This window comes from Macrobrachium nipponense, chromosome 1 (assembly GCF_015104395.2).
Source record: "Macrobrachium nipponense isolate FS-2020 chromosome 1, ASM1510439v2, whole genome shotgun sequence".
Classification (NCBI taxonomy): domain Eukaryota; kingdom Metazoa; phylum Arthropoda; class Malacostraca; order Decapoda; family Palaemonidae; genus Macrobrachium; species Macrobrachium nipponense.
Window position 1 is genome coordinate 35,137,273 of NC_087200.1, and position 23,932 is coordinate 35,161,204.

A 23,932-nucleotide genomic window follows, 5' to 3' on the forward strand; every position below is an offset into this window, starting at 1 on the left:
AGTAGTGGCGATAGACTCGGACAGCACGACAGCGCTCTCTTACATAAAGAAACAAGGAGGGACACATTCGTTTTCTCTTTGCGAGACGGCAAGGAGCCTGCTGGTATGGGCGAATTGGAATCAAACCACATTAATTCCGAGGTTCGTTCAGGGGAAACTCAATGTTCTCGCGGACGAACCGCAGGAGGCAAGTGCTTCACATGGAATGGATGATGAATCCAGGAGGCAAGTGCTTCACATGGAATGGATAATGAATCCAGTGGTATACCTCGAATTGTGGAAACTCTTGGAAACCTATGATGGATCTGTTTGCCACAGCAAGAAACTATCGTCTCCCCCTTTACTGTTCACCAGCCCCGAACCCAAAAGATGCGATGTTTTTGGACTAGTCGAACAAAGACTTGTACGCTTTTCCTCCATTCAAGATGGTGAGAGAATTCATCAACAAATTCGGAACACATCACAACATTTTGATGACTCTCATTGCTCCATTCTGGCCAGCACAGGAATGATTTCCAGATCTTTTAGATCTTCTAGTGGATTGGCCAAGGTTACTTCCTCAGAGAACAGATCTACTCAGACAACCCCACTTCAGGAGGCTCCATCAAGGACTATCCACTCTGTCTCTAACCGCTTACAGACTGTCCGACAACTCTTACGAGCGAAGGGGCTTTCAAGACTAGCGGCAAGAGTTATTGCGCAGTGCAGAAGGGAATCTTCAAGTAAAGAATATCAGGCAAAGTGGGCTGTGTTTAGAGCCTGGTGTAAAGAGCATAATGTTTTGTCTTCTAAAACAACTATAACAGAAGTAGCAGAATTTCTTTTATATTTGAGAACAGATAGAAATCTGTCTACTGCGACTATCAAAGGCTATAAGGCGATGTTTGGATCTGTTTTCAAGCACAGAAGATTGGAAGTGTTGTCGAATAGAGATCTTGCAGATCTCATTAACTCCTTCAATATAGAAAAACCCAAAATATTATCTTGGAACCTAGATGTAGTACTTCAGTGGTTGTCGGAAACTCCGTGTGAGCCGTTGCAAAGAGCATCGTTAAGAGATTTGACGAGAAAGACCTTATTCCTAGTAGCTCTGTCTACCGCTTAAAGAGTGAGTGAAATAAATGCCATGGACAAGAGAATAGGTATTGCACAGGGTAATGCGGTTTGCGCATTAACCTTGGGTTTTTTGGCAAAAAACGAGATCCCATCCAAACCATGGCCTCGTTTGTTCAGTATCAAAAACCTCACGGACTTGGTAGGACCAGAAGAAGAGGAGGAGAGGTTGCTCTGCCTGGTCAGAGCTCTGAAATGTTATTTAGAAAGGACAGAGAAAGTTCGGAGCCCGTCCGATCGTATATAGTGTTCTGTAAGGAATCCGGCGCGCCCGATGTCTAAAAACAGCCTGAAAAGCTCACGAGTCAAGAGCAGTGGCAACCTCTCTCTCGTTTAAACGCAATCTCTCTTTGGACTCGATTATTCCAGCAACGTATTGGAAATGTAAGTCAGTGCGGCGGGCACAGCATTGGGTAAGGGTGTGTAGGAAATCATACCTTCCTAGCCTATCTCTTCGCCATGAACGAGGTTATTGAGTTTTTTACGGGAGCCTGGAGGTACTATGGATGTACTAGGAGTACCCTTCAGTCAAGTGTAGAGTTGGTTATGAATTTTATGGTTGTGGTTGAGGTGATATGTTTTTTTACTCTGGTAACATTTTGCTTTGGTTGACCATGCTAGCCACGAACATTCCTTAGCTGCATGGGTCCCACTGTTTAGAGGATGAGCCATGGCTATACCGCCACGTCCCTATGAGTTAAGACGAGTGACTTCCAGAGGCAGTAATGAACTGTTCAGCTCTCTTAACAGGTAAGGAACCAACAAGTATCTGCATGGAGGCTAGCTCTAAATATATATTTTGTATTATTAGATTTTAAAAAGTTATGAGCATATCCATGGATCCCACCTCCTACAATGTGGGATTCAGCTATGTAACTAGTACTTGGTAAGTTGCATACATAAAAATGACTTTTTTTATGATAAAATAAGATTTTATGTACAGTAAGTCCTCGGGTTACGCTGGTCTCGACTTACGATGTTTCGTGGTTACGAACGCGCCCCCATAAAAATATAAAAAAATAATATTTTGCGTCGTTCCGTCTTACGCGGTTTAGCGTCGTAAGCAACGTAAACAAACGCGAACTAGTTCCGGGCGCACGGCGGAAGAATACGCTTTGTGGGGGAGAGGACGGCGTCGCTTCGCTACGCTCATTCCTCGCCCATACGCCATTTTGGTTGTTTACACTGCCTCTCTCTCCCTCGTGTTGTATCGTTTTTGTAACTTTTTGCTCTTTGTTATGGCTCCCAAGCGCAAGGCGGACTCTTCTGATGGTAGTGCATCGAAGAAAAGAAAGGCCATCACCATGGAAATTAAAGTGGACATTATAAAGCGATCTGAGAAGGGAGAAACGCCAACAAACATTGGCCGCTCGCTTGGCCTTAGCCGTTCGACCGTTGCTACCATTATCAAAGATAAAGAGCGCATCGTTGAACATGTGAAAGGATCTGCTCCTATGAAAGCGACAGTGATAACTAAGCAGCGTAGTGGTCTAATAATTGAATCACCTGCCTCAGCATCTCCAGCAACTTCTGGAGGTTCTTTTTCTCTTCACTAACCTCCCCCAGTCTCTCCAGCACCGCAGCTTCCTCTCCAGTGTGCAAGCCAATCAAACTAATAAAGGTAAGGAATTGTTCTCTCGTTGTTATTGATAGGTATTTACATTAAATCATGTGGTATTTTTCAATGTTCCGACTTACGCTGAAAATCGTGTTACGACGCATCGTAAGAACGGATCAACGTCGTAACTCGAGGACCCCCTGTATACTTACCAAGTAGTTACATGATCAAAGCCCGCCCTCCTCCCCTCACATGGATAATAGGGCATAAACAACTGATTTTTGGACGGTGTTGGTTCCTCACTCCCCCCGATAGTGGGCGGGGGATATCACCTGACCAAAACAAACTAGCGTTTCCGCGAATTTAAAAAATTCTAGCTGCCGACGGTTTTTAGAAACTATAGCTATGTAACTACAGTGGTACCTCAAGATATGAAATTAATCCGTTCCGAGGCGGCCTTCGTATCATGAGTTTTTCGTATCTTGAACCGCATTTTACATGTAAAATGCCTAATCCGTTCCAAGCCCTACAAAAACACCCCAGTAAATTATATTTCCAGGCCTACAACACATGTTCTAGGGTTGTGACGCCAAAAAAGGCAAAATACTGTACATACTTGAGTAATATTCAACTGCATGTAATGTTCAACCCCATTTTTACTGGATATATTAGGACTTTAGCATATGTCCCTTAGGAATAAGCCTAGCCTATGTTAGCAGTTGCTACTGTAGCCTAGTCTATGATTCTAACATCTAAATCTAAGAAGCTAAAAGCTTAGAATATGCCAATAAAATGTATAAATAATCAGTATGTACTCATTTCAAATAATCATTAATTAATCATTAACTATAATAAACAAACAAAAAAAAACCTTCCCATCATTTGTTTACATTGAGCTCTTACGAGTACCGAACGATCGCCAAGCAATCACTTTTCCTAGGACACAGTAAGCCATAAATTTTCATTTCTATCCTTTATTCTATCTTTACCTAATGGAGATACCGAGTTACTGACAGCTATAATGAAACATACGTAACGTAATATATTAAAACAAGAAGAATTCTAGAAAATATGTATTTGTTGGCTTCGATGATAGCAGTCTGATTTCTTTAATATTTTATGGTATCTAATTCACATTTATTTTATTAAATGTAGTGCAGGTACTCATTTCAAATAATTATTAAGTAACCATTAACTATAATAAACAATCAAACAAAACAAAAAAAGCTTCCAAACTTCTGTTTACATCTAGCACTTACGAGTACCGAATGATCGCCAAGCAATCGCTTTTCCTAGTACACAGTAAGCCATAAATTTTCATTATTTCTCTTCAACTACTGAAACTACCAAACAGTATAATAACCATTCATTTCTATTCTTTATTCTATCTTTACTTAATGTTTTTTTTTATATTAAATGTGTTGCATGAATAAGTTTTTCAATTTACAGCATCCTTTTACCAATGGAATACATAAAGCACAAGGGGTAGATGCTGACCAATAGGAGAGCAGGATCTTATGGGGTGACTAGCATCAGGAACCAATGGGAGAGCGGGAGGATGGTGGCGAGTTTACTCAGTTGGCAGGGCGCGAGTTTTAAAATTGTTCTCGGTGGTCCGGGCAAATCTGGGGACTTTACAGCTACAACCTTTTGTAACGAACTATTTTCGTATGTAGAGTAAAAAAAAATCTTCGTATTTGCTTTCATATCTCGAGTTTTTCATAAGTTGAGCCTTTCATATGTCGAGGTACCACTGTACTTGGTAAGTACAGGGGGTCCTCGAGTTACGATGTTGATCCGTTCTTACGATGCGTCGTAACACGATTTTCAGCGTAAGTCGGAACATTGAAAAATACCACATGATTTAATGTAAATACCTATCAATAACAACGAGAGAACAATTCCTTACCTTTATTAGTTTGATTGGCTTGCACACTGGAGAGGAAGCTGCGGTGCTGGAGAGACTGGGGGAGGTTAGTGAAGAGAAAAAGAACCTCCAGAAGTTGCTGGAGATGCTGAGGCAGGTGATTCAATTATTAGACCACTACGCTGCTTAGTTATCACTGTCGCTTTCATAGGAGCAGATCCTTTCACATGTTCAACGATGCGCTCTTTATCTTTGATAATGGTAGCAACGGTCGAACGGCTAAGGCCAAGCGAGCGGCCAATGTTTGTTGGCGTTTCTCCCTTCTCAGATCGCTTTATAATGTCCACTTTAATTTCCATGGTGATGGCCTTTCTTTTCTTTGATGCACTACCATCAGAAGAGTCCGCCTTGCGCTTGGGAGCCATAACAAAGAGCAAAAAGTTACAAAAACGATACAACACGAGGGAGAGAGAGGCAGTGTAAACAACCAAAATGGCGTATGGGCGAGGAATGAGCGTAGCGAAGCGACGCCGTCCTCTCCCCCACAAAGCGTATTCTTCCGCCGTGCGCCCGGAACTAGTTCGCGTTTGTTTACGTTGCTTACGACGCTAAACCGCGTAAGACGGAACGACGCAAAAATATTATTTTTTTATTTTTTATTTTTATTTTTTGGGGGCGCGTTCGTAACCACGAAACATCGTAAGTCGAGACCAGCGTAACCCGAGGACTTACTGTATACATAAAATCTTATTTCATCATAAAAAAGTCATTTTAAAAGTACATAAAGTGATGATAGTGTGAGTACATCTTGCATCATGTCAGTACTTAAGGTTCTTTACAATGTCCCTTCAGCCTCTAGTTGCAACCCCTTTCATTCCTTATACATACTGTATCTTTGTTCGCACTCTTTTTTTTTTTCCATATTGCTTTCCACACTTTCCTAACAGTTACTCTCCACCCTTTCCAAACAATTGATTCAGACTGCAACTACTAGTAGGTGTTCCTCCTGTTACACCTTTCTCTCCTTTTTACTTTCAATTTCTGTTTCAGGGCTAAATGACCTCTTGGCTGTTGGCCTAAATTCTATATTCTATCTATTCCATCTATACTCTATCTATTCCATCTATACTCTAAAGTATTTACTGTAGTGTCTCTAACTTTGCATACTGGTTCCCTTTTTTGCAGATTGATGTCAGCTCAAACATGGCAATAGTTATGTCAGCAAAGGAGGAATCCGAAATAAATACTATTAAGAAGGCTTGTAATGCAACTGTTGATGTATTCTCCAAGTATCTCAAAGAACAGATCATGGATATCATTGACAGAGATAGAAAGGTTTGTAAGCAGTGACTAAATGGAAGTGATTCACAACATATGGTATATTTGGTGTCAGATTTTGTCATTATTTCCCACTTTCAGGATAAGGTTTCTGATTCACAACTCTATAAATTTCAGGTAAAACATGCTAAACTTGCAGAGGGTGTAGAGCAAGCTATGACTGATAAGAAGTATGTAGGGGGTTATGATCCTCAGCAGATTGAGCCTTGCTACCCCCCTATTATTCAGTCAGGTGGAAATTATGCACTCAAGTTTAGCGTGTCTAGGTAACATTATCCTCATGCATTTCATTACAATAGATATACATTTGCCATCTTTAGCTAGCATTAACTTGCAAGATTATGGTGGCGTTTTCTGTCATAAAGTAAGGAACATAGTTTTCACAACCAAAGAGTTATAAGTTTTTCAACATTCTAATTGGATATCTTTTTCTAAAGAATATGGAAAGTCAGAAGAAAATTATGGAAAATTGTTAATTGCATAAGATTTCAGAGAGCGTTTTATTTTCAGTAGTATTTTACCTGAATTACAAAATCTCTATGGAATTACTAAACAGCCTATTTGGCAGAAGTTTGTGGTTTTGGTTTGTGAAATTTTGACTTAAAGATTTATGAGTAGCAGCTACTTAATTTTGATATCTTGTCATATTTATTTTTAGTGACAAGAATGCTATGCATTTTGGTGCCATCATCTGCTGCATGGGAGTACGTTACAAAAATTACTGTAGTAACATCTGCAGAACTTTTATGGTCAACCCCCCTGAAAAAATGCAGAAGGATTATGAATTTTTATTGGAATTGTTTGAAAAGTTAATCCAGAAATTAAAGGTAAGATACAATTATAATTTTTATAATATAGGTATTGAAATTTCAAAAGGCATTTTTAAAACCAGTATTTCAAGTTAAAATTCTCTCAGTTTAAATCTTGAGCTGTTTTTGCAGAATGGTGTGGTTGGTAAAAGCTTAACTTTTAAGTTCTCAATTGATTCCTGCTGTATCCAGAAAAAAAATTTACTACTGTTAATACAGCAAACCTGACCAAAATATTTTTAAAGAATTATATTCATTTTTTTCTTATAACAAATGATGAGCCCTTGTTACATTTGGGATTTTATGCTTCTTTTGCCTTTTTGTTATCCATTTGAGTGCTGAAGAATTTTTGCATTAAGAACCAATTAATTTTTCTCTTTCTTCTTCAAGTCTTGGTATGGATTTGTTGTGCTTTAACCCTTAAACGCCGATTGGACGTATTAAATGTCAACAAAAATTGTCTGTTGGGTGCCGAATTGACATATGAAACGTCGATGCAAAAAAGTTTTTAAAAAATTTGCGGAAAAATAGTTATAGGCCTACTTGGAGAAAACTTTTGAATCACGCACCTTGAGGGATGCTGGGAGTTCATGGATCAAGTTGTTGTTTAGTTTACAATTGTTACCCAGGCGCGCCAGCGCGAATTACTTTCTTCTCGCACTAAAAAGCATCAGTGACATCTCGGAAATTATTTCATCACTTTGACATAATTTTTGCACCATTTTATTTTAGCCGTTACATAGAGTTTTATATATGAAACTGTGCGCAATTTCATGTAGAATACAACAAAAAATAACCCATGGTTGTAGCTTTTATCAGTTTTGAAATATTTTCATATAAATAACGATGTGCCAAAATTTCAACCTTCGGTCAACTTTGACTCGACCGAAATGGTTGAAAACTCCAATTATAAGCTAAAACTCTTACATTCTAGTAATATTTAATCATTTTGTACATGAACTTCCCTGCCAGATATATACTTAGCTATAGTCTCCGACGTTCCGACAGAATTTCAAATCTCGCGGCACACGCGACAGGTAGGTCAGGTGGTCTACCTTACCCGCCGCTGGGTGGCGGGCGTATGAACCAATCTATCTCTCCAGCCAGATTTTTTTCTGTCGCTGAAGCGATAACAACTGTTGTCGTTTCATTCCGATATATTCTTCATTTCTCGCTTGCCTGGAGATTGATTTGGACATTTTGGTGACGTATTCGCTCTATTTGGCTTGGCATACGCGATTGTGGACCGTTATGACTTTGCGCTGGATTTTCCTGTAGAATGTCTGATTTTGATTCTGTTTCCAAAACTCCGTTTTGTTTAGAGTATGTTTGACCGATGGATGTAAGGTGAGGTTACCGAAAGCTGCGGTTGACCCTCACACTTTCTGTGTTAAATGTAGGGGGAATGAATGTTCGTTTAGTAACCCGTGTCAAGAGTGTGAGGTTTTGAACGAAGATGAAATATAAGGCTCTTTCTTCTTATATTAGGAAACTTGAAAGGGATAGGGTACGTAAAGCTTCTTCAAGGAGTTCGAGCAGGTCGAGAATGAGTGAGAATGAAACTAACATTAATGTAGTTTTAGAACCTTCCTCCCAGGTCTCAGCTCCTGCTCCCCGCACCGAAGCCGTAGATTCGTCTTCGGAGGCGGCGGCCTCAAAAGCTTCCTTGTGTTCTAAGGAAGACAAGAATCTTCGTACTGATCAAGGTAAGAGTGTCAGTGATGATAAGTGCAGTGTACCCAGTGATGTGGAGGGTGCTCCTGCGTTCTGGACCGGCCTCCTTAGTGCCTCCAGGCCTAGACCTCTTCCAGACTCCCAGTTCCAGTGGAGGAGGAAAAGTCGAAAGCCGCAGGAGGGCTAGGGAGAGCCCCCACCGGTCAGGCGTCCCCTCGGCAGATCCTGAAGTTCGCTCCCAGGCTGCCTTGGATCGTAAGAAGAAGAATATTCTCGGTCAGTGTTTTTAGTTCATCCTCTGCTCCTTCGCCGAAGCGTGTTGGAGCTCTAAGGAGGGTCACGCCGTTGAAGGAGGGCTGCGGAGGCTCCCTTCAGTACGTTAGCGTCCAGCCCAGAAGACTTTTCTGATGTAGCTTCCTTGCAAGCAAAGAAGCCTAGGAGATCCGGTGATCGCCCTCCTTCTCCCGCTCCTCGCGCTGAGCTTGCTTCGGAAGAAGATCCTGGGGACTCTCCTTCTCGAGTGTTAGCGGGCCTACAAGCTCAGATCACAGCCTTGGCGGACTCCTTGGCATCGAGATCGCGTAGAAGGAAGGATTTGTCTCTCCCTATCAAGAGATCGAGGCGCGTTTCGTCGGAAGAGCGCTCTCCTTGTATCGTAATCGGCGATCTCCTTCTTTTGAGGATACTTCTACACATCGTAACATTTCACGAGAGGAACACCACTCCCGCTCGGAGGTGTCGAGACGCCATTCGACGGATAGGCGCTCCTTGGACTATGAAGATATTTCCCCAGATCGGATTCCTGCCTCGGGTAGACGCTCAGCCCCTTCTGTTTCTCCTTCTTCTAGAGTTCGTGCAAGAAGAGAGAGTCGCTCAGGTCTTAGAAGACTTATTTCGTCGTCTCCGTCTCATCTTTCTTCTCCTCATCTTCTCAGAGAACCTAGGGAATGCCCTTCTGAAAGTAGGCGCACTTCTCCTTCCGACTACTGTCGTCGGGCGTCGGATAACGTGACTGGTAGGCGCTCATCGCATGGAGTTCGCTCCTCCCCTGTAAGACATCAAGAGTCTAGTAGGAGCCCTGCTCCTGGTAAGCGTCCTTCTTTTAGTAGCTGTTCTCCTGGAGAAAGACGCCTTGATCCTCGTTTGCTTCGTTCTCCTAGTAGGCGCTCTTCGTTCTCGAGACTCCCTACTCCTGATCGGTCTCCTCTTGCTAGAAGTCAAGAACGCCTCAAGCGCCCTGCTTCTGTTAGGCGCTCGGAGCCTTACAGACGTTCTCCCCTTGGTAAGGACCAAGATCTCGCCGAACGCCCTGTTCCGTTTAAGCGCTCGGAGCATAGCAGACCGCTCTCCGCTTCGTAGGCATCAAGAGCCTCTCAAGCGCCCTGCTCCTGAAAGGCGGCCCATTTTAGCAACGTTTCGCCGCTTGGTAGGCGCCAGGATTCCACTAAGCGCCCTGTGACAGATAGGCGCTCGGCGCCTAGTAGCCGCTCTCCTCACGATCGGCGCCAGGATTTTAGTAGGCGCTCTCCCTCTAGTAGTTTCCCTAGGGATAGACGTGGTCTTTCTAGGGAAAGGAGTCCTTCCTCTTTTGCTGTTAAGAGTTTGTCTGCATTTAGGAAGGAATGCGAGTTTAGACAAGAAATTTCGGATAAGCGTCCTTCTTTTACAACTCGTCGTTCTCCTGTACGCCTCTCTACTTTGGAATCTTCTCCTCATTTCAAGACGTTTGTCTCCTTCATCGCACTGTACCCCAGCTAGGAAATCATCTAAGGATTCTCATAAGGATCCTCATCCCGTTCTCCTCTTCAAGAAGACCAGGAAGCCTCTGAGGAAGAAACTAATACATCGGCAACAGTTTCTTCGTACAAAGAAGCTCACAGAGCTTCTCCTTCAGGAGTTCGGAGAGTCTTTGAGCCCTACTGCTCCTCCTTCTCCACACTCGTTGTTCTCCACAGCGAAAGCAACGAAAGGATCTTCGTGTGTGAGAATGAAACCGACTCTTTCTATGAAGAAAGCGCTCATGAGTTTCGGTTCATGGATGCGTACTAAAGAAGAAGCGGGGAAAACTATGTTTGCCTTCCCTCCGTCGAAGCTTTCAGGACGGACAGGATTTTGGTATGAGACAGGAGAACCCTTGGGACTGGGCCTTCCGTCTTCAGCTGACGCAGATTTTTCGGCACTAGTAGACGCCACTAGAAGATCAGCTTTGAATTCGGCCAAAACTACGTGGGGCAATGAATGAAAATAGATCACATTCTAAAAGGCATTTTTAGAGTCTTGGAAGTTTTTTTCAACTTTCTCGATTGGTCCCTCGGAGTCCTAGCCAAGAAAACTCAAGGACCGGACACGTTTTTCTCCGGAGGATTTGAATTGTGTCTTATCCTGTATGGATAAATCGGTGAGGGATGGGGCCAGCGAAATAGCTTCACTGTTTGGAGCAGGGGTCTTGAAGAAAAGATCAGTATTTTGCTCATTTTTTAACAAAGTCTGTCTCACATGCTCAGAGATCGTCTTTGCTTTTTGCCCCTCTCTCTACGCAGCTGTTTCCTAAACACCTGGTTCAAGACATTTCGAAGGCTCTCTCTGCCAAAAGCTTACGCAGGACCTTCTAGCGCAGTCTGCAAGGAAGCCGCGCCCTACCTTCCAGACTAAGACGAAGAAAGCTAAGCCGACCTCTCAGGAACCTTTCGAGGGGCTTCTACCTCTAGATCCTCTTCGTTCAGAGGTCGGAAACCAAATAGAAGAGGGAGGACTTTTACGAAGTCAATCAACCTCCCAAGTAAGACTCAAGTCCTTCAGACACTGTAGGCGCCAGGCTTTTACAGTTTGCAGAAGTCTGGGCCCAGAAAGACGCAGATGCCCTGGACCCTGTCAATTTGAGAAAGGCTATCTCATCCCGTTCTCTTCGAGGCCTCCCTGGGAACGAATACCCCGAGGGAGTTGACGGCCAGATACAGGGACCCCATCATGAATCAAGCCCTCCGACTAGCGGTAGATCAGATGCTGGAAAAAGGAGGCGATCGAACTAGTGGCAGATCATCTTTCGGCAGGCTTTTACAACCAGCCTGTTCCTAGTTCCGAAATCCTCAGGGGGATGGAGACCGGTGTTGGATGTAAGCGCCCTGAACTTCTTCGTCGAAAAGAAGAAGTTCACGATGGAGACCACTGCCTCGGTGTTAGCAGCACTCCGTCCAGGGGACTGGATGGTGTTCCTTGGACTTACAGGACGCTTACTTCCACGTACCAATCCCATCCTTCCTCGAGGAAGTTTCTAAGATTCATGATGGGGGGAAGAATCTTCCAATTCAAGGGCCCTGTGTTTTTTGGTCCTCCTCCACGGCCCCCCAAGTCTTTACGGCCATCATGAGGAATGTGGCACAATGGCTTCACCTAGAAGGGGTGAGGATTTCGCTCTATCTCGACGATTGGCTTATAAGGGCCAATTCCAGAGATCGTTGTCTGAAGGACTTGAAGAAAACCCTGGATTTGACTTATTCCTTAGGACTTCTGGTCAATCTGCAAAAGTCAAGTCTGATTCCTCAAGCAAGAGTGCGTTTATCTGGGGATCCAGATGAAAACTGAGTTTTCGGGCTTTTCCGTCACAGGAGAGGATAGCCCGGGGACTCGAAAAAGTAACAACCTTCTTAGGGAAAGAAGTATGCACAGTGAGGGAGTGGATGATTCTGCTGGGGACGCTCTCCTCACTGGAGCAATTTGTTTCCCTAGGAAGGTTGCACCTGAGACCGCTCCAATTCTTTCTTCATCGGAATTGGAGTCGTCCTTCTCAGGATTTGAAGTTCTCCCTGTCCAATTTCTCTTCAAATCAAGAAGGAGTTAGCATGGTGGGTGGATCCCAACGTTCTCGCAAGGACTGCCGCTTCAATCCCAGAACCCCAGCCTGTGTTGTTCTCCGATGCGTCGGAAACAGGTTGGGGGGCGACTCTGGGAACAAGGAGGTGTCAGGAACCTGGGTGGGGGACCAGTCTTCCTGGCACATCAACAGGAAAGAACTAATAGCCGTGTGGCTTGCTCTGAAGGAGTTCGAGTCAGATGTGACAGGAGCAGTTGTGCAAATAAACTCGGACAACACCACGGCTGGCTGGCATACATCAGGAAAAACAGGGGGGGAACCCGCATTCCTTCTCTCTGTACGAAACAGCAAGAGATCTTCTTCTGTGGACAGAAGAAAGGGGGATAAAACTTCTCACCAGATTCGTACAGGGAGAAAGGAATGTAAGGGCAGATCTCCTCAGCAGGAAAGATCAGGTCCTTCCCACAGAGTGGACTCTGCACCAAGATGTTTGCCAGAGCCTTTGGAAGTTGTGGGGCAGGCCTCTCTTAGACCTGTTTGCAACTTTTCAAATTGGAACAAAACGCAACCTGGGATCCCCCTTGTATTGCTCCCCCATCTCGGATCCAGGAGCAATAGGGATAGACGCTCTCCTACTCGATTGGAAAGGACTCGATGTATACGCGTTTCCCCCCTTCAAGATTCTGGGGTTGACTTTAAAAAAGTTCGCACCGAGTCAGATTCCGCGAGGATGAATTTGATAGCTCCCTTTTGGCCAGCACAAAGATTGGTTCACAGAGGTGCTGGAATGGCTAGTGGATTTTCCAAGATCGCTTCCTCTAAGGAGCGATCTACTCAGACAGCCCCACTTCGACAGGTACCACAAAAACCTCCCCGCTCTCAGTCTGACTGGCTTCAGACTGTCCAGAAACTGGTCAGAGCGAAAGGCTTTTCGTCAGCAGCTGCTAAGGCAATCGCTAGAGCGAGGAGGTCTTCCACCTTACGAGTGTACAGTCGAAGTGGGATGTCTTCAGAAGATGGTGCAAGAGGAATAACGTTTCCTCTTCCAGTACCTCTGTGAATCAAATTGCAGACTTCTTTTTATTCTTAAGACAAGAATGTGGCCCTTAGTCGTTTCGACGATTAAAGGCTATCGTAGTATGTTGGCGAATGTCTTAGCACAGGGGCCTCAACTTATCGGAAGATAAGGACCTACAGGACCTTATTAGGTCTTTTGATACAACGAAAATGCAGTCTCCTAAGACACCTAGCTGGAATTTGGATGTAGTCCTTCAATTCCTTGGGTCCTCTAGGTTTGAACCCCCTAATTCAGCCTCATTCAGAGACCTTACCAGGAAGACTCTGTTTTTGATGGCTCTAGCTTCCGCCAGAAGAGTGAGTGAGCTTCAGGCGATTGATGGTAATGTGGGTTTTAAGGAGGACTCTCTCATTTGCTCTTTCCTTCCTGGTTTTCTTGCAAAGAATGAGAACCCATCAAGTCCATGGCCCAAGAACTTCGAGATTCGTGGTTATCTTCTTTGGTAGGAGAAGAACCCGAGAGAACTCTTTGTCCCAGTGAGAATGGTGAAATACTACCTTAGAAGAAAGAGCAACTGAAAGCCAACCGAGAGGTTCCTGTGGTGTTTCAGTAAAAGAGCCTACTCGTCCATTGTCGAAGAAACGCATTGTCCTTCTTCTTGAGAAGCCTCATCAAAGAAGCACACAGATCCTGCAGAGAAGAACATCTTAGGCTTCTTAAAGTGAAAGCACACGAAGTAAGAGCCATAGCAACTTCTCTTGCTTTCAAAACAAGAATATGTCCGTGCGAAATCTGATGGAGACAACATTCTGGAGATGTCAGTCAGTGTTCCGCGAACCACTACTTACGTGATGTGAGAATCACTTACGAAAAATGCTTCGCCTTGGGCCCGTACGTATCTGCGGATTCAGTGCTGGGGCAGGGAGCTGGAAACTCATCCGTTTGTTTAGTAGTATAAATTTTTCCCCCTTGTATTTGTTGTTGTTGGTTGCCTTAAAGAGGATGCATGAAGGCATCTCTTTAGGTCGTAATACTAATCTTTAGTAGTTTGGTTAGGTGGTCTGGATTGAGTGTGGCTCCTTGCAGTAGTAGTTGGTTTAGGACCTGTTAAGATAGGGACGAACTCCCTTTAACAGGATCCGACTTGGATTCTACCACACAAAGGGGATCAATATATCCCAGTGGTAGATCCGAGAGTCTTTCAGCATCAGTCACGTCCTAGCTGTAGCTCTCCAGGCAACGCAGACTCAGAGACAATATCAATGAAGTCTTCTGCCTGAACAGGTAAGAACCAAGGTTATTTATATCCTACAACATCAGTTGTTTCTTATCTCTCCTTATTACTTTAGCTGTCTCTTACCCTCCACCAAGGGTGCCAATCAGCTAAGTATATATCTGGCAGGGAAGTTCATGTACAAAAATGATATTGTTAAACTACAATAAAGTTTTGTACATACTTACCTGGCAGATATAGACGTCTAATAGGGCCCACCCAGCCTCCCCTCAGGAGACAGGTGAAAGAAAAAATCTGGCTGGAGAGATAGATTGGTTCATACGCCCGCCACCCAGCGGGCTGGTAGGTAACCACCTGACCTACCTGTCGCGTGTGCCGCGAGATTTGAAATTCTGTCGGAACGTCGGAGACTATAGCTAAGTATATATCTGCCAGGTAAGTATGTACAAAACTTTATTGTAGTTTAACAATATCATTTTACCTTTATTTTGCAAGAAATTGGAAGTCTCTAGCACAATATTTTGATTTATGGTGAATTTATGAAAAAAAAAAAAAAAAAAAACTTACGTCCGCGCGGTAACTCTTCCGAAAAAATCATAAATTTTTTCGTCTGATTGTCGTAATGTTTGCACCGTTTTAATACAGCAAAAAACAACCCATGGTTGTAGCTTTTATCAGTTTTGAAATATTTTCATATAAATAACGATAAATAGAAAAAATTCGACCTTTGGTCATCATTTAACTCGACCAAAATGGTAAAAAACTGCAATTGTAAGCTACAACACTTACAGTCTAGTAATATTCAATCAATTACCTTCGTTTTGCAACAAACGGGAAGTCTCTAGCACAATATTTCTATTCATGGTGAATTTTTGAAAGCAACTTTTTTTTTTATGTCTGACGTTACGAATTCATGCATCATATTGTGATAATATTTTCTGTGTTGCTTTGATCGTTTTACAATTTTTTATATACCAAAATCATTGCAATTTAGTGTACAATACAACAAAAAAATAATTAACTTATTAGCTTTAACCATTTTACTCACAGCACGATTTGTATACAATTAATATGAAATTTTTTTTTTCGCGCCGTCATATATCCCAATATTTATATATGATAATGATAATTTTTTTTCATTTCTGATGGTTGCATACTAAACTTCAGGCAATGACAAAAAAAGGAGCCATAAATGAACTCCTAATCTTGAAAATTAAGCTTGCTTTGATTTTTTTAAAAAAACATTTTTTCCACTTCGGCGCTCACTCGGGAACGCCACCGGCATACAGGAGACACTTTAGGTAATACCGGCTCGGCGTTTAAGGGTTAATAGAATTGTGATGTTCCTCTTTTTGTGTGGCCAGTATAATTTTACATGGGTTAATAATTTATGCATATAGTACACGAGGCCTACCATTTTTCAGGCTGGAGTGAAGTTGTGTGATGTGTATGAAGAGATCTATAATCATGTTAAAGAGAAAAGAAGTGATATGGCTGATAAATTGACGAAAGCAGTTGGGTAAGTAATTTGTACAATTTAGCTTTATTTACTGGCAATTGGATGAATCCATTGTGTGTGTAAAATGGCAAATATATTTCTTCTGTAGATGTTTGTTTTTTGTTGCTGAAAATTTAGAAACTTGAGCATTGTGTGCAACTTGTTTAAATAATACTTTTTGTCAGGTTTGGTATGGGGATTGAGTTCCGTGAATCTGCTCTCCTCATTGGACCCAAGACAACAGTTGTTGCAAAGAAAGGCCAAGTTTTTAATGTTAACCTGGGTTTCTCTGACCTTTCAAATTCTGAAGCCAAAGACAGTGAAGGGAAGAAATATGCCTTATTTATTGGGGACACCGTTGTGGTTAATGAGGTAAGTTACTGATTTTAAAGTTGTACAATGATCACACTTTGGTATACATATACTGTTGCAGTATTGGGTTACCATATGCAGTTTGCCTCTTGCAGCACATTTTTAAAAGAGCTCTAAACGAGATTCAGTCTGTTGACATTCAGACTTAATCCTTAAATGCAAAATTAGTTAGTGGGTGTCTTATGCTCTCTTTTTTTTGTCTAGTACTGTATTAAAATGTAAGCTAATAGTGATGAATATTGAGAGTTTTATCACTTGTGAATGATATTTTGTAATTAATTTTTCTGGATTTACTTAAACAAAATGGATGGCTTATACTCGGCCCCAGAGTAGTTCCCTACACATTCATATTAACTTTTCTTTTTCACTGCATAAATTCCTACTGATTCATATATGAGCTATTCTGGGTTAGTATTACTTAACTCTTTCATATCCGCTTAGTTTTGAGCACTGTCCCCCCAGATATCCAAGTTGTCTGGGAGCGCTCGACAGTTCGAAAAAATAATTGTTTTGAAAATTCAGCAAAAATATAAGTTTTATGCCAACAACGTTAATTTTGCTGTCCTTTAGTTCTAAATGTTAGTATGTTATGGTGGAATAGTCAGAATAAGAGTCCCAGTCCTCTAAATACGAAAAAATGTGAGTTATTTAACAAAAAACAAAAAAATCTTTACTTTTTTTATATTTTCGTTCGTAACCTAAAAACTATGAAAGTCAGGCAAATGAATCATTTTCTATGAGAAAGCCAATAAAATTTCCTAAATATCGACATATAAATCAATTGAAAACGAATAAGTCCAGCTGGTGAAAAAATTTATAGAAAAGAGGGTAAGAAACAGAGCGCTCTACCCGGCGCATAGTGAGAATTTTTTGAAGAGCCCTGTCTCGCTTATTTTTCATTGAAATTGCTTTGTAAATATATGAAAATGTCGAGGAAACATTGAAGAATAAAGGGAAGGTCAAGAAAAATGGCTTTTGTAACGGCAACAGTTTCATTTTGACGTTATAAATTGATCGAAACGAAAAAAAATGTTACCAATAACATTATCGTTCCTAGGTCAAACGCTACAACAGTTAAGCGAATGAATTATTTTTTTATGAGAGCCAACAAAATCCTCTAAATATCGATATATAAAACAATGGAAAACAAATAAGTCCAGCCGGTGAAAAAATTGATAGAAAAGAGGGTGAGAAACAGAGCGCTCTGCCCGGCACGTGGTGAGAATTATTGCTAGAAAAAACTTTTTTGAAGAGCCCTATCTCGGTTATTTTTCATAGAAATTCTTTTGTAAATATACAAAAATGTAGAGGAAACGTTGAAGAATAAAGGGAAGGTCAAGAAAAATGGCTTTGGATAAGGCAACAGTTTCATTTTGACGTTATAAGTTGATCGAAACTAAGAAAAAAAATGTTACCGTTGTCAACATTTATCGCTAGAATAACAATTTTTTGAAGAGCCTATCTCGGTTATTTTTCATAGAAATTACTTTGCAAATATACAAAAATGTAGAGGAAAAGTTGAAGAATAAAGGGAGAGTTCAGAAAAATGGCTTTGGTAACAGCAAGTTTCATTTTGACATAAGTTGATCGAAACAAAAAAAATTTTTTACCATTGTCAACATTATTGTTCGTAACTCAAAAGCTATACATAACAGGCAAATTTCTTGCTCCTACTCCAGACGAAGTAGTTCCATGGCTAGGTTAATCCTACGAGCCTTTCAAGAAAAGTCATAGTCCATTAGAAGCCTCCTTATCTTGGCATCTTCTGAAGATTCAGAGCCCTGCCGAAACTCTAATCGTCTTTTATGGGATGCACTAACGCATTTTCCATTACTTTTACCATAAAAACTACGCGAATGGATGTTGGAAAACTATTGTTCTTGTGTGACGTAACCATATAAACAAACACTTGTGTCAACAACAGCTTGCACTTGGGTCAATCATAGAGGGAAGTGTAGGTGCGATAAGCTGATTTCATTGTGAGAATTTTACTACGGCAGGGATTTGAGCATGTGCAGTACTGAAACTACTTTGCTGGCATATTGATACCTGAGATACACGGTCCAAGGTATGATCTAGCACATGGAAATCGCTACTTGTCCGAAAATAAAAAAAAATGCCCCTACCACACATACAAAAAATGTCGGTAAATTTTACGTACCGCTACGTCAGTTGGATAGATAGGGGATAGAGTATTTTTACGTACTATTACGTCAGTTGGACATGAAAGGGTTAATTTTGTATGTAGGGACAGTCTTTTCATAAAAATATAAGTACTTAAGATTCATTTTTAAACAAATACCTCTCCTATGTAGCTTTAACTACCACTGGCGAGTAGTAAAAGCTGAGTATCGGAGAGGTAAGGCTCATTTCAAAAATAGTTGTTTGCAAATTTTCATATAGATTTAACAATAATAAGGACTTGGTAATTTTAACTTTTCATATTTGCTGTAAAAAAATGATATACCAAATGAGAACACGCTATTTATAGTATGTTAGCTTTTGAGGACGTTTTTATTTTTTTTAAATCAGGGACTTCTTCTTGTAGCAGTCACTTTTCTGTTTACTGAAAGTTGAGGGAAAAAAGTATTTTGAGCATGTTATTTCAACCCCATTAGTAATGAGTACAATTTATTGCACTTAGGCAAAGTTTTCTTTGAACAATTCCTGAACCCTTGGTCAAATTTGAACACTGGTTTAGTAACCTTTGATTTGCTCATTTGGAGAATGTTAGACTTATAAAAATTAGGATTATAAACTTTGATTGTAATTGAAAAACTATAAGTTTGGAATGCTTTAGATTTTGGTGTTTTATTTCATATGTTGTCTCTATCACTCCTTTCTAAATTTATCCTGGAAAAGATAGAAACATGGGCACAAATCATCTGGCTTGGAAGGAGAGCAAAGCAAAATCGTCTTACTCTCCAAGGTGGTTAAGGAAAGACTGAATGCGTTATGGGGTGGTGCGTGGTCTCTGACCAGCTATCACCTCGTATGCGCAGGAGTTGCCAAATCTCAGAGATTCCTTGCTAACAGTCTTTGATTGTTTTTAACTGGTTACCAGCTAGTGCTTCGAAAATATCCTGTTGTTAAGACCGAATGTTTGTTAGCTATGAAAAATACAAATGGATTAAAGATTAGTCATTTTGATAAGGTCCAATTGTATTCATTGGTGTTTGTATCTTTACTCAAAAGAATCCAAAATAGTAAACATATAAAATATTCAATAAATATGAAAAGCCAAACTTACCCTAATTTGGTTCGCATATTACCAGGTTCACGAACAGATTTTTCAAGGATTCTTTTCTGTTCCTTTCATTCAATAAATCGAGAAATTGCGTTGTGTTTAAATATACGTCTTAAATTACCATATTTTGTGATCGTATCAACCCATTATTTGACCAGGAATAGATTTATACTTATTACTAACCTTTAAAACATTGTGTAATTTCCTATACCATGATCCGAAGAATAGCCTTATTCATTTACAAATGCCTATCAGTAACAATATCTATCTTGCATGCATGCCCTTCAATATTATCACCTAAAACACTTATAAATTCTTAGACTTAGCTGTAATACATGATGATATTATTTCTCTGAAGTTGTGTTGATTCCTTTACCCCCCTCGCATGTTGAGCTACCGTAAGGCGACGTTGACCTTCACACTTTAACAACTAAACCGGTACTGCCGGACTCTTGACTCAAATCAGTCGGAGACGATTGACAATCCACGCATGCGCTACCCGCATTCACCAACGACAATACTTAACTACTTGTTAAAGATTACTTAGAGTTAAACCACCATTTAATGTATTTAACCCTTCAAAACACTTAATATAAAGAAATATTATACTAGCACTAACAATTCCACACAATATATATATAATTTTCTACGCATCTTGCACTGCATAATGTTTACAATATTTCCCTTACAAACTAAAGGTAAATGATTGTTTACTGGTCTTTATAAATACACTATCGTGATTCCATCTCGAGTCACGATACACTCCCAGCAAACAAAAGCAATATTTACAGTTATAATTGTCCTGCTTGAATGAGGGCTCTTCTGGCCTCAGTAGCCGCCTGTGCCGTTTTCCTGTTCGGTCGGGTGCTTTTGTTATCAGTTTTCTCAGATATGACAACATCAGTCTCTTGCCATAATTCTAAAGGATATAGCTTGACAACAGGTCTCATCACTTGACCTGTGGGGGGTAAGAAACCACGCGCAAGACATCATCCGGTCCCACATGTAATTTGACAATTTGACCGAGCTTCCAACGACTTCTTGGTCCTTCATCGTGTATCAACACAACATCTCCCATTTTGGGCCAAGATTCATGTCTGATTCCCACCCGATGAGTTTCTCGGAGAGAAGTTAAATATTCTCTCTCCCACCTTTTCCACAGGTCATCACATGTTTTTGTAATGTACAAAAATCGCTTTCCAACATCCGTATTTTCTCCATACAGAGGGTCCTTAGCTTCATCTTTCCAATCTATGACTTCCCTAGGGAAAGATCTCAATCTACGTCCTAAAATCAAATGATTGGGCGTCAGAATATCCAACTGATCTAATTCTCCCGGTGTATAACTTAAGGGTCTGTCATTAATAATTGCTTCAAGTTCAGTCACAACACAGGAAAGTTCACCAAAACTGAGAAAGGCCTGACCTATTACCTTTTTCAGACATGTTTTCAGAAGACCAATCAATCTTTCCCATATAGCTCCAAACCAAGGTGCTCTGGCTGGTATGAACTTCCATTTACATTCTATAGCATTTAGGTGTTCTTGCACTAAGGAACTTTCTGCCAGGGGCTTTTCAAATAATCTGAAGCCGATACAAAGGTAGTAGGCATTGTCACTTAGCCATTAAAGAAGGAAATCCCCGACGGCTACAAAACTTTCTTTTCGAACACCATAAGAAACGAATCGCAGGACAGATCTTTTACTAATTCGATATGAATTCCTCTAGTAACTGGACAAGTAAACAACACAATATAAGCTTTTTCAGGATTTTGATGTTTCTCCTTGGTTAACAACACTCCCGTATAATCTACCCCTGTAACGCTAAAGGGTTGTTTTCTCTGCACCCGAAATTCTGGCAATGGTGGAGCAATATTCACACGGTAGGGTCTCCCCTGTGTTTTCTTACAAATTATACAATGATGTATTACACTTGGGGCTAATTGGCGAAGCTGTGGGACCCAGTATTCCTGTCTCACACTTGCTTAACAGTTTGCATTTACTCCCATGTGAGCTTGTAAACAGTGATGCTCCCTTACTATCAATTTTGTGAGAAAACAACCTTTTGGCAGTGAGATTGGGAATTTTATTTCTGCCGCCTGTGCGACATGTTCCAATCTTCCTCTGCATCTCATACCTTCTTCCAAGAAGAGATTCAATTGTACTAATAAGGTCAATTTTGAAACTTTATCCCCCTTTTCCAAAACTTTATATTCTTTCGGAAAGTATTCCTTTTGTAAGAGGATAATCATTTTATTTTTAGCTTGTTGAAGTTCTCCCTCTTAATGAGAGAATGCCTTGATGAAGTCATTGGGCTTCCGCACAGCATATCATTCCCGTGCTGAAGCCTGGTGACGGGCAAGAGGGCTCTCGAACTGGGGAATTTTTGTTTTTCCTCAGTTTGACTCAATTTCTCTCATCCTATTTCTATTACTTATAATTGTTTCATTCTTCTTCATATTTATCAACTTTCTCCAACCTTGCTGTCAAAACTCTTACCCATTTCACTGTCCGATGTTTTTTTTAGGGGACATCATATCCGGGATTGGAAATTTTTTCAAAACCAATTGTGGGAGCTGTGGTGGTCTTGCCAACTACCCGATAATGTTTGGACACCTTGGAATGTCAGTATTTCCATACTGGCATGCGGGACTATTCTCGAACCATAACTTGGCCTTCGGATTCCAGGGGTTGGCCGGTTTCATAGAGATAGGACTCTCGGCATTCTGTCCGGTTTGCCTGTCGCTATGATTAAAGTGGGGATGATTGTATTCCTGTAATGCTCTCAGTCCCATCAAGCGGGTTTGGCTTACACTTGAGCCACTCTAATCATTGTGGTACCCATCCCTTTGTGGTAGGGTAGGGAGTGGAACATTTGGGAAAGCAGCTCTCGCAGGTGTCATTGGTGGAGAAATTAATTTCATGAAAGGATAATGGGTTCTCTTTTGGGATGTCAGACAGTCTAACTTTTTTCTTTCCCCCAACTAAATTAATGACGGAAATTAATGTTTCTTGTACCCCTGGATCGAATGGCGAACCTCAGACACTGTTTTGACGACCTCTGCTAATAATTAATTAGGGGAAAAGCTCTGTTGATGACCGGCCTCGGAACTAGGAAGGACCATTCCATTGTTATTCCAAAATTGAGTAATCTGGGTAACGCAAGGAAACTTCGAATCCTTCATGTTAACCCATTCCAATAGAGACAAATTATGATATATATAAAGAATTTGAGTGTTATGGATCTATAACAGAAATAAGAATGAAACTGGAAGATACAAAATGGGATTCATGGATATCTTACAATAGTCATGACGAAGCATTTAGTGCAATATGTAATATTAATAATATCAAAATTAATAACTTGAATATAATGGCTGCTCTTTGCGACAAGGTACCAAAGGATTTTGGATGTTTATAGACCTGCGGACTGGTTTGAAAAGATGCTGAATATAGTTATGCCTTCCCAGAGGAAGCCAAAACCACCGATGTGGCTTGTAGCTGAATCTCAGGGGGTTACAGGGAATTATTTCAAAATATGCAAATTAATTCAGAAAAAAGTAGGAACTATTGCACCGGGAGACATATCTCATTTTTTTTGGAAAAAATAGTTACCTTATCCATGCCAAATCATGCCACACAATCGTGGAATACTATCCAACCTTAAAAAACAAATGATGATAATATTAAGTTAGATGTCAAACCCCACCTAAATTTTAGCTACGGAAGGGGAGAAAGTAGTTTTTTAATTTTTAACAAAGATCTGTATGAATTTACAGAGGAGGAGATACTGGCCATGTCACTAAATGTATGGAAAGTACACAAAGTTCCAGGTACAATCAATGATTATCCTACTTTTCCAGGATGCTGATGTACCTTCCCGCATTATTATTGAAAATGAAAATTATTAAAGTTCGACCATTCAAGCAGAAGCCACTGCAATGTTTTAATTGTTTTAAATTTGGACACCCGTCAAAAGTTTGCAAAAACGAAAAAATGTGTGGTATTTGCTCCAAATCTTACCATGGAGAATGTGCACTTGAAGCCAGGTGTTTAAATTGCAGCTCAAATCATAAATCCACTGACCGGAGCTGCGAGCTGTATAAGTCGGAAGAAGCTGCCCTTAACAAATCCAACTTAGACACATAAGTGTGGGATATGCCAAAAGACTATTAGATAAATCAAGTAGTTATGCAAAGGCACTAAAATCAAACCCATCTAGCACTGCCAATAGTTCTATAAAAAGAAATATACCATCTAATGATAAAATGCTGCATGATGAGGTAAGCATATTGCCTTCTGAGGCTTTGCCACAGTTGTATTTTAAACCAGTGGGGCATTGCCCATCCCCGTACAACCTTCGTCCCCATTATATTAGTAGTACAAACCCTCTCT

At 40.9% G+C, this 23,932-nt stretch overlaps 1 protein-coding gene across 8 annotated transcripts in view; it reads left to right on the plus strand.

Moving 5' to 3' along the window:
- The window catches only part of LOC135219230 (FACT complex subunit spt16-like), a 231,369-nt gene that overhangs the window by 73,553 nt on the left and 133,884 nt on the right, over positions 1–23,932 (plus strand). For all 8 annotated transcript variants that reach the window (XM_064255818.1, XM_064255819.1, XM_064255821.1 and 5 more), the window contains exons 5-9: positions 5,724–5,873; positions 5,994–6,142; positions 6,535–6,703; positions 15,847–15,941; positions 16,106–16,292. In XM_064255818.1, coding sequence (XP_064111888.1) covers positions 5,724–5,873; positions 5,994–6,142; positions 6,535–6,703; positions 15,847–15,941; positions 16,106–16,292 — 750 coding nt within the window. The remainder of the gene's footprint in view (positions 1–5,723; positions 5,874–5,993; positions 6,143–6,534; positions 6,704–15,846; positions 15,942–16,105; positions 16,293–23,932) is intronic.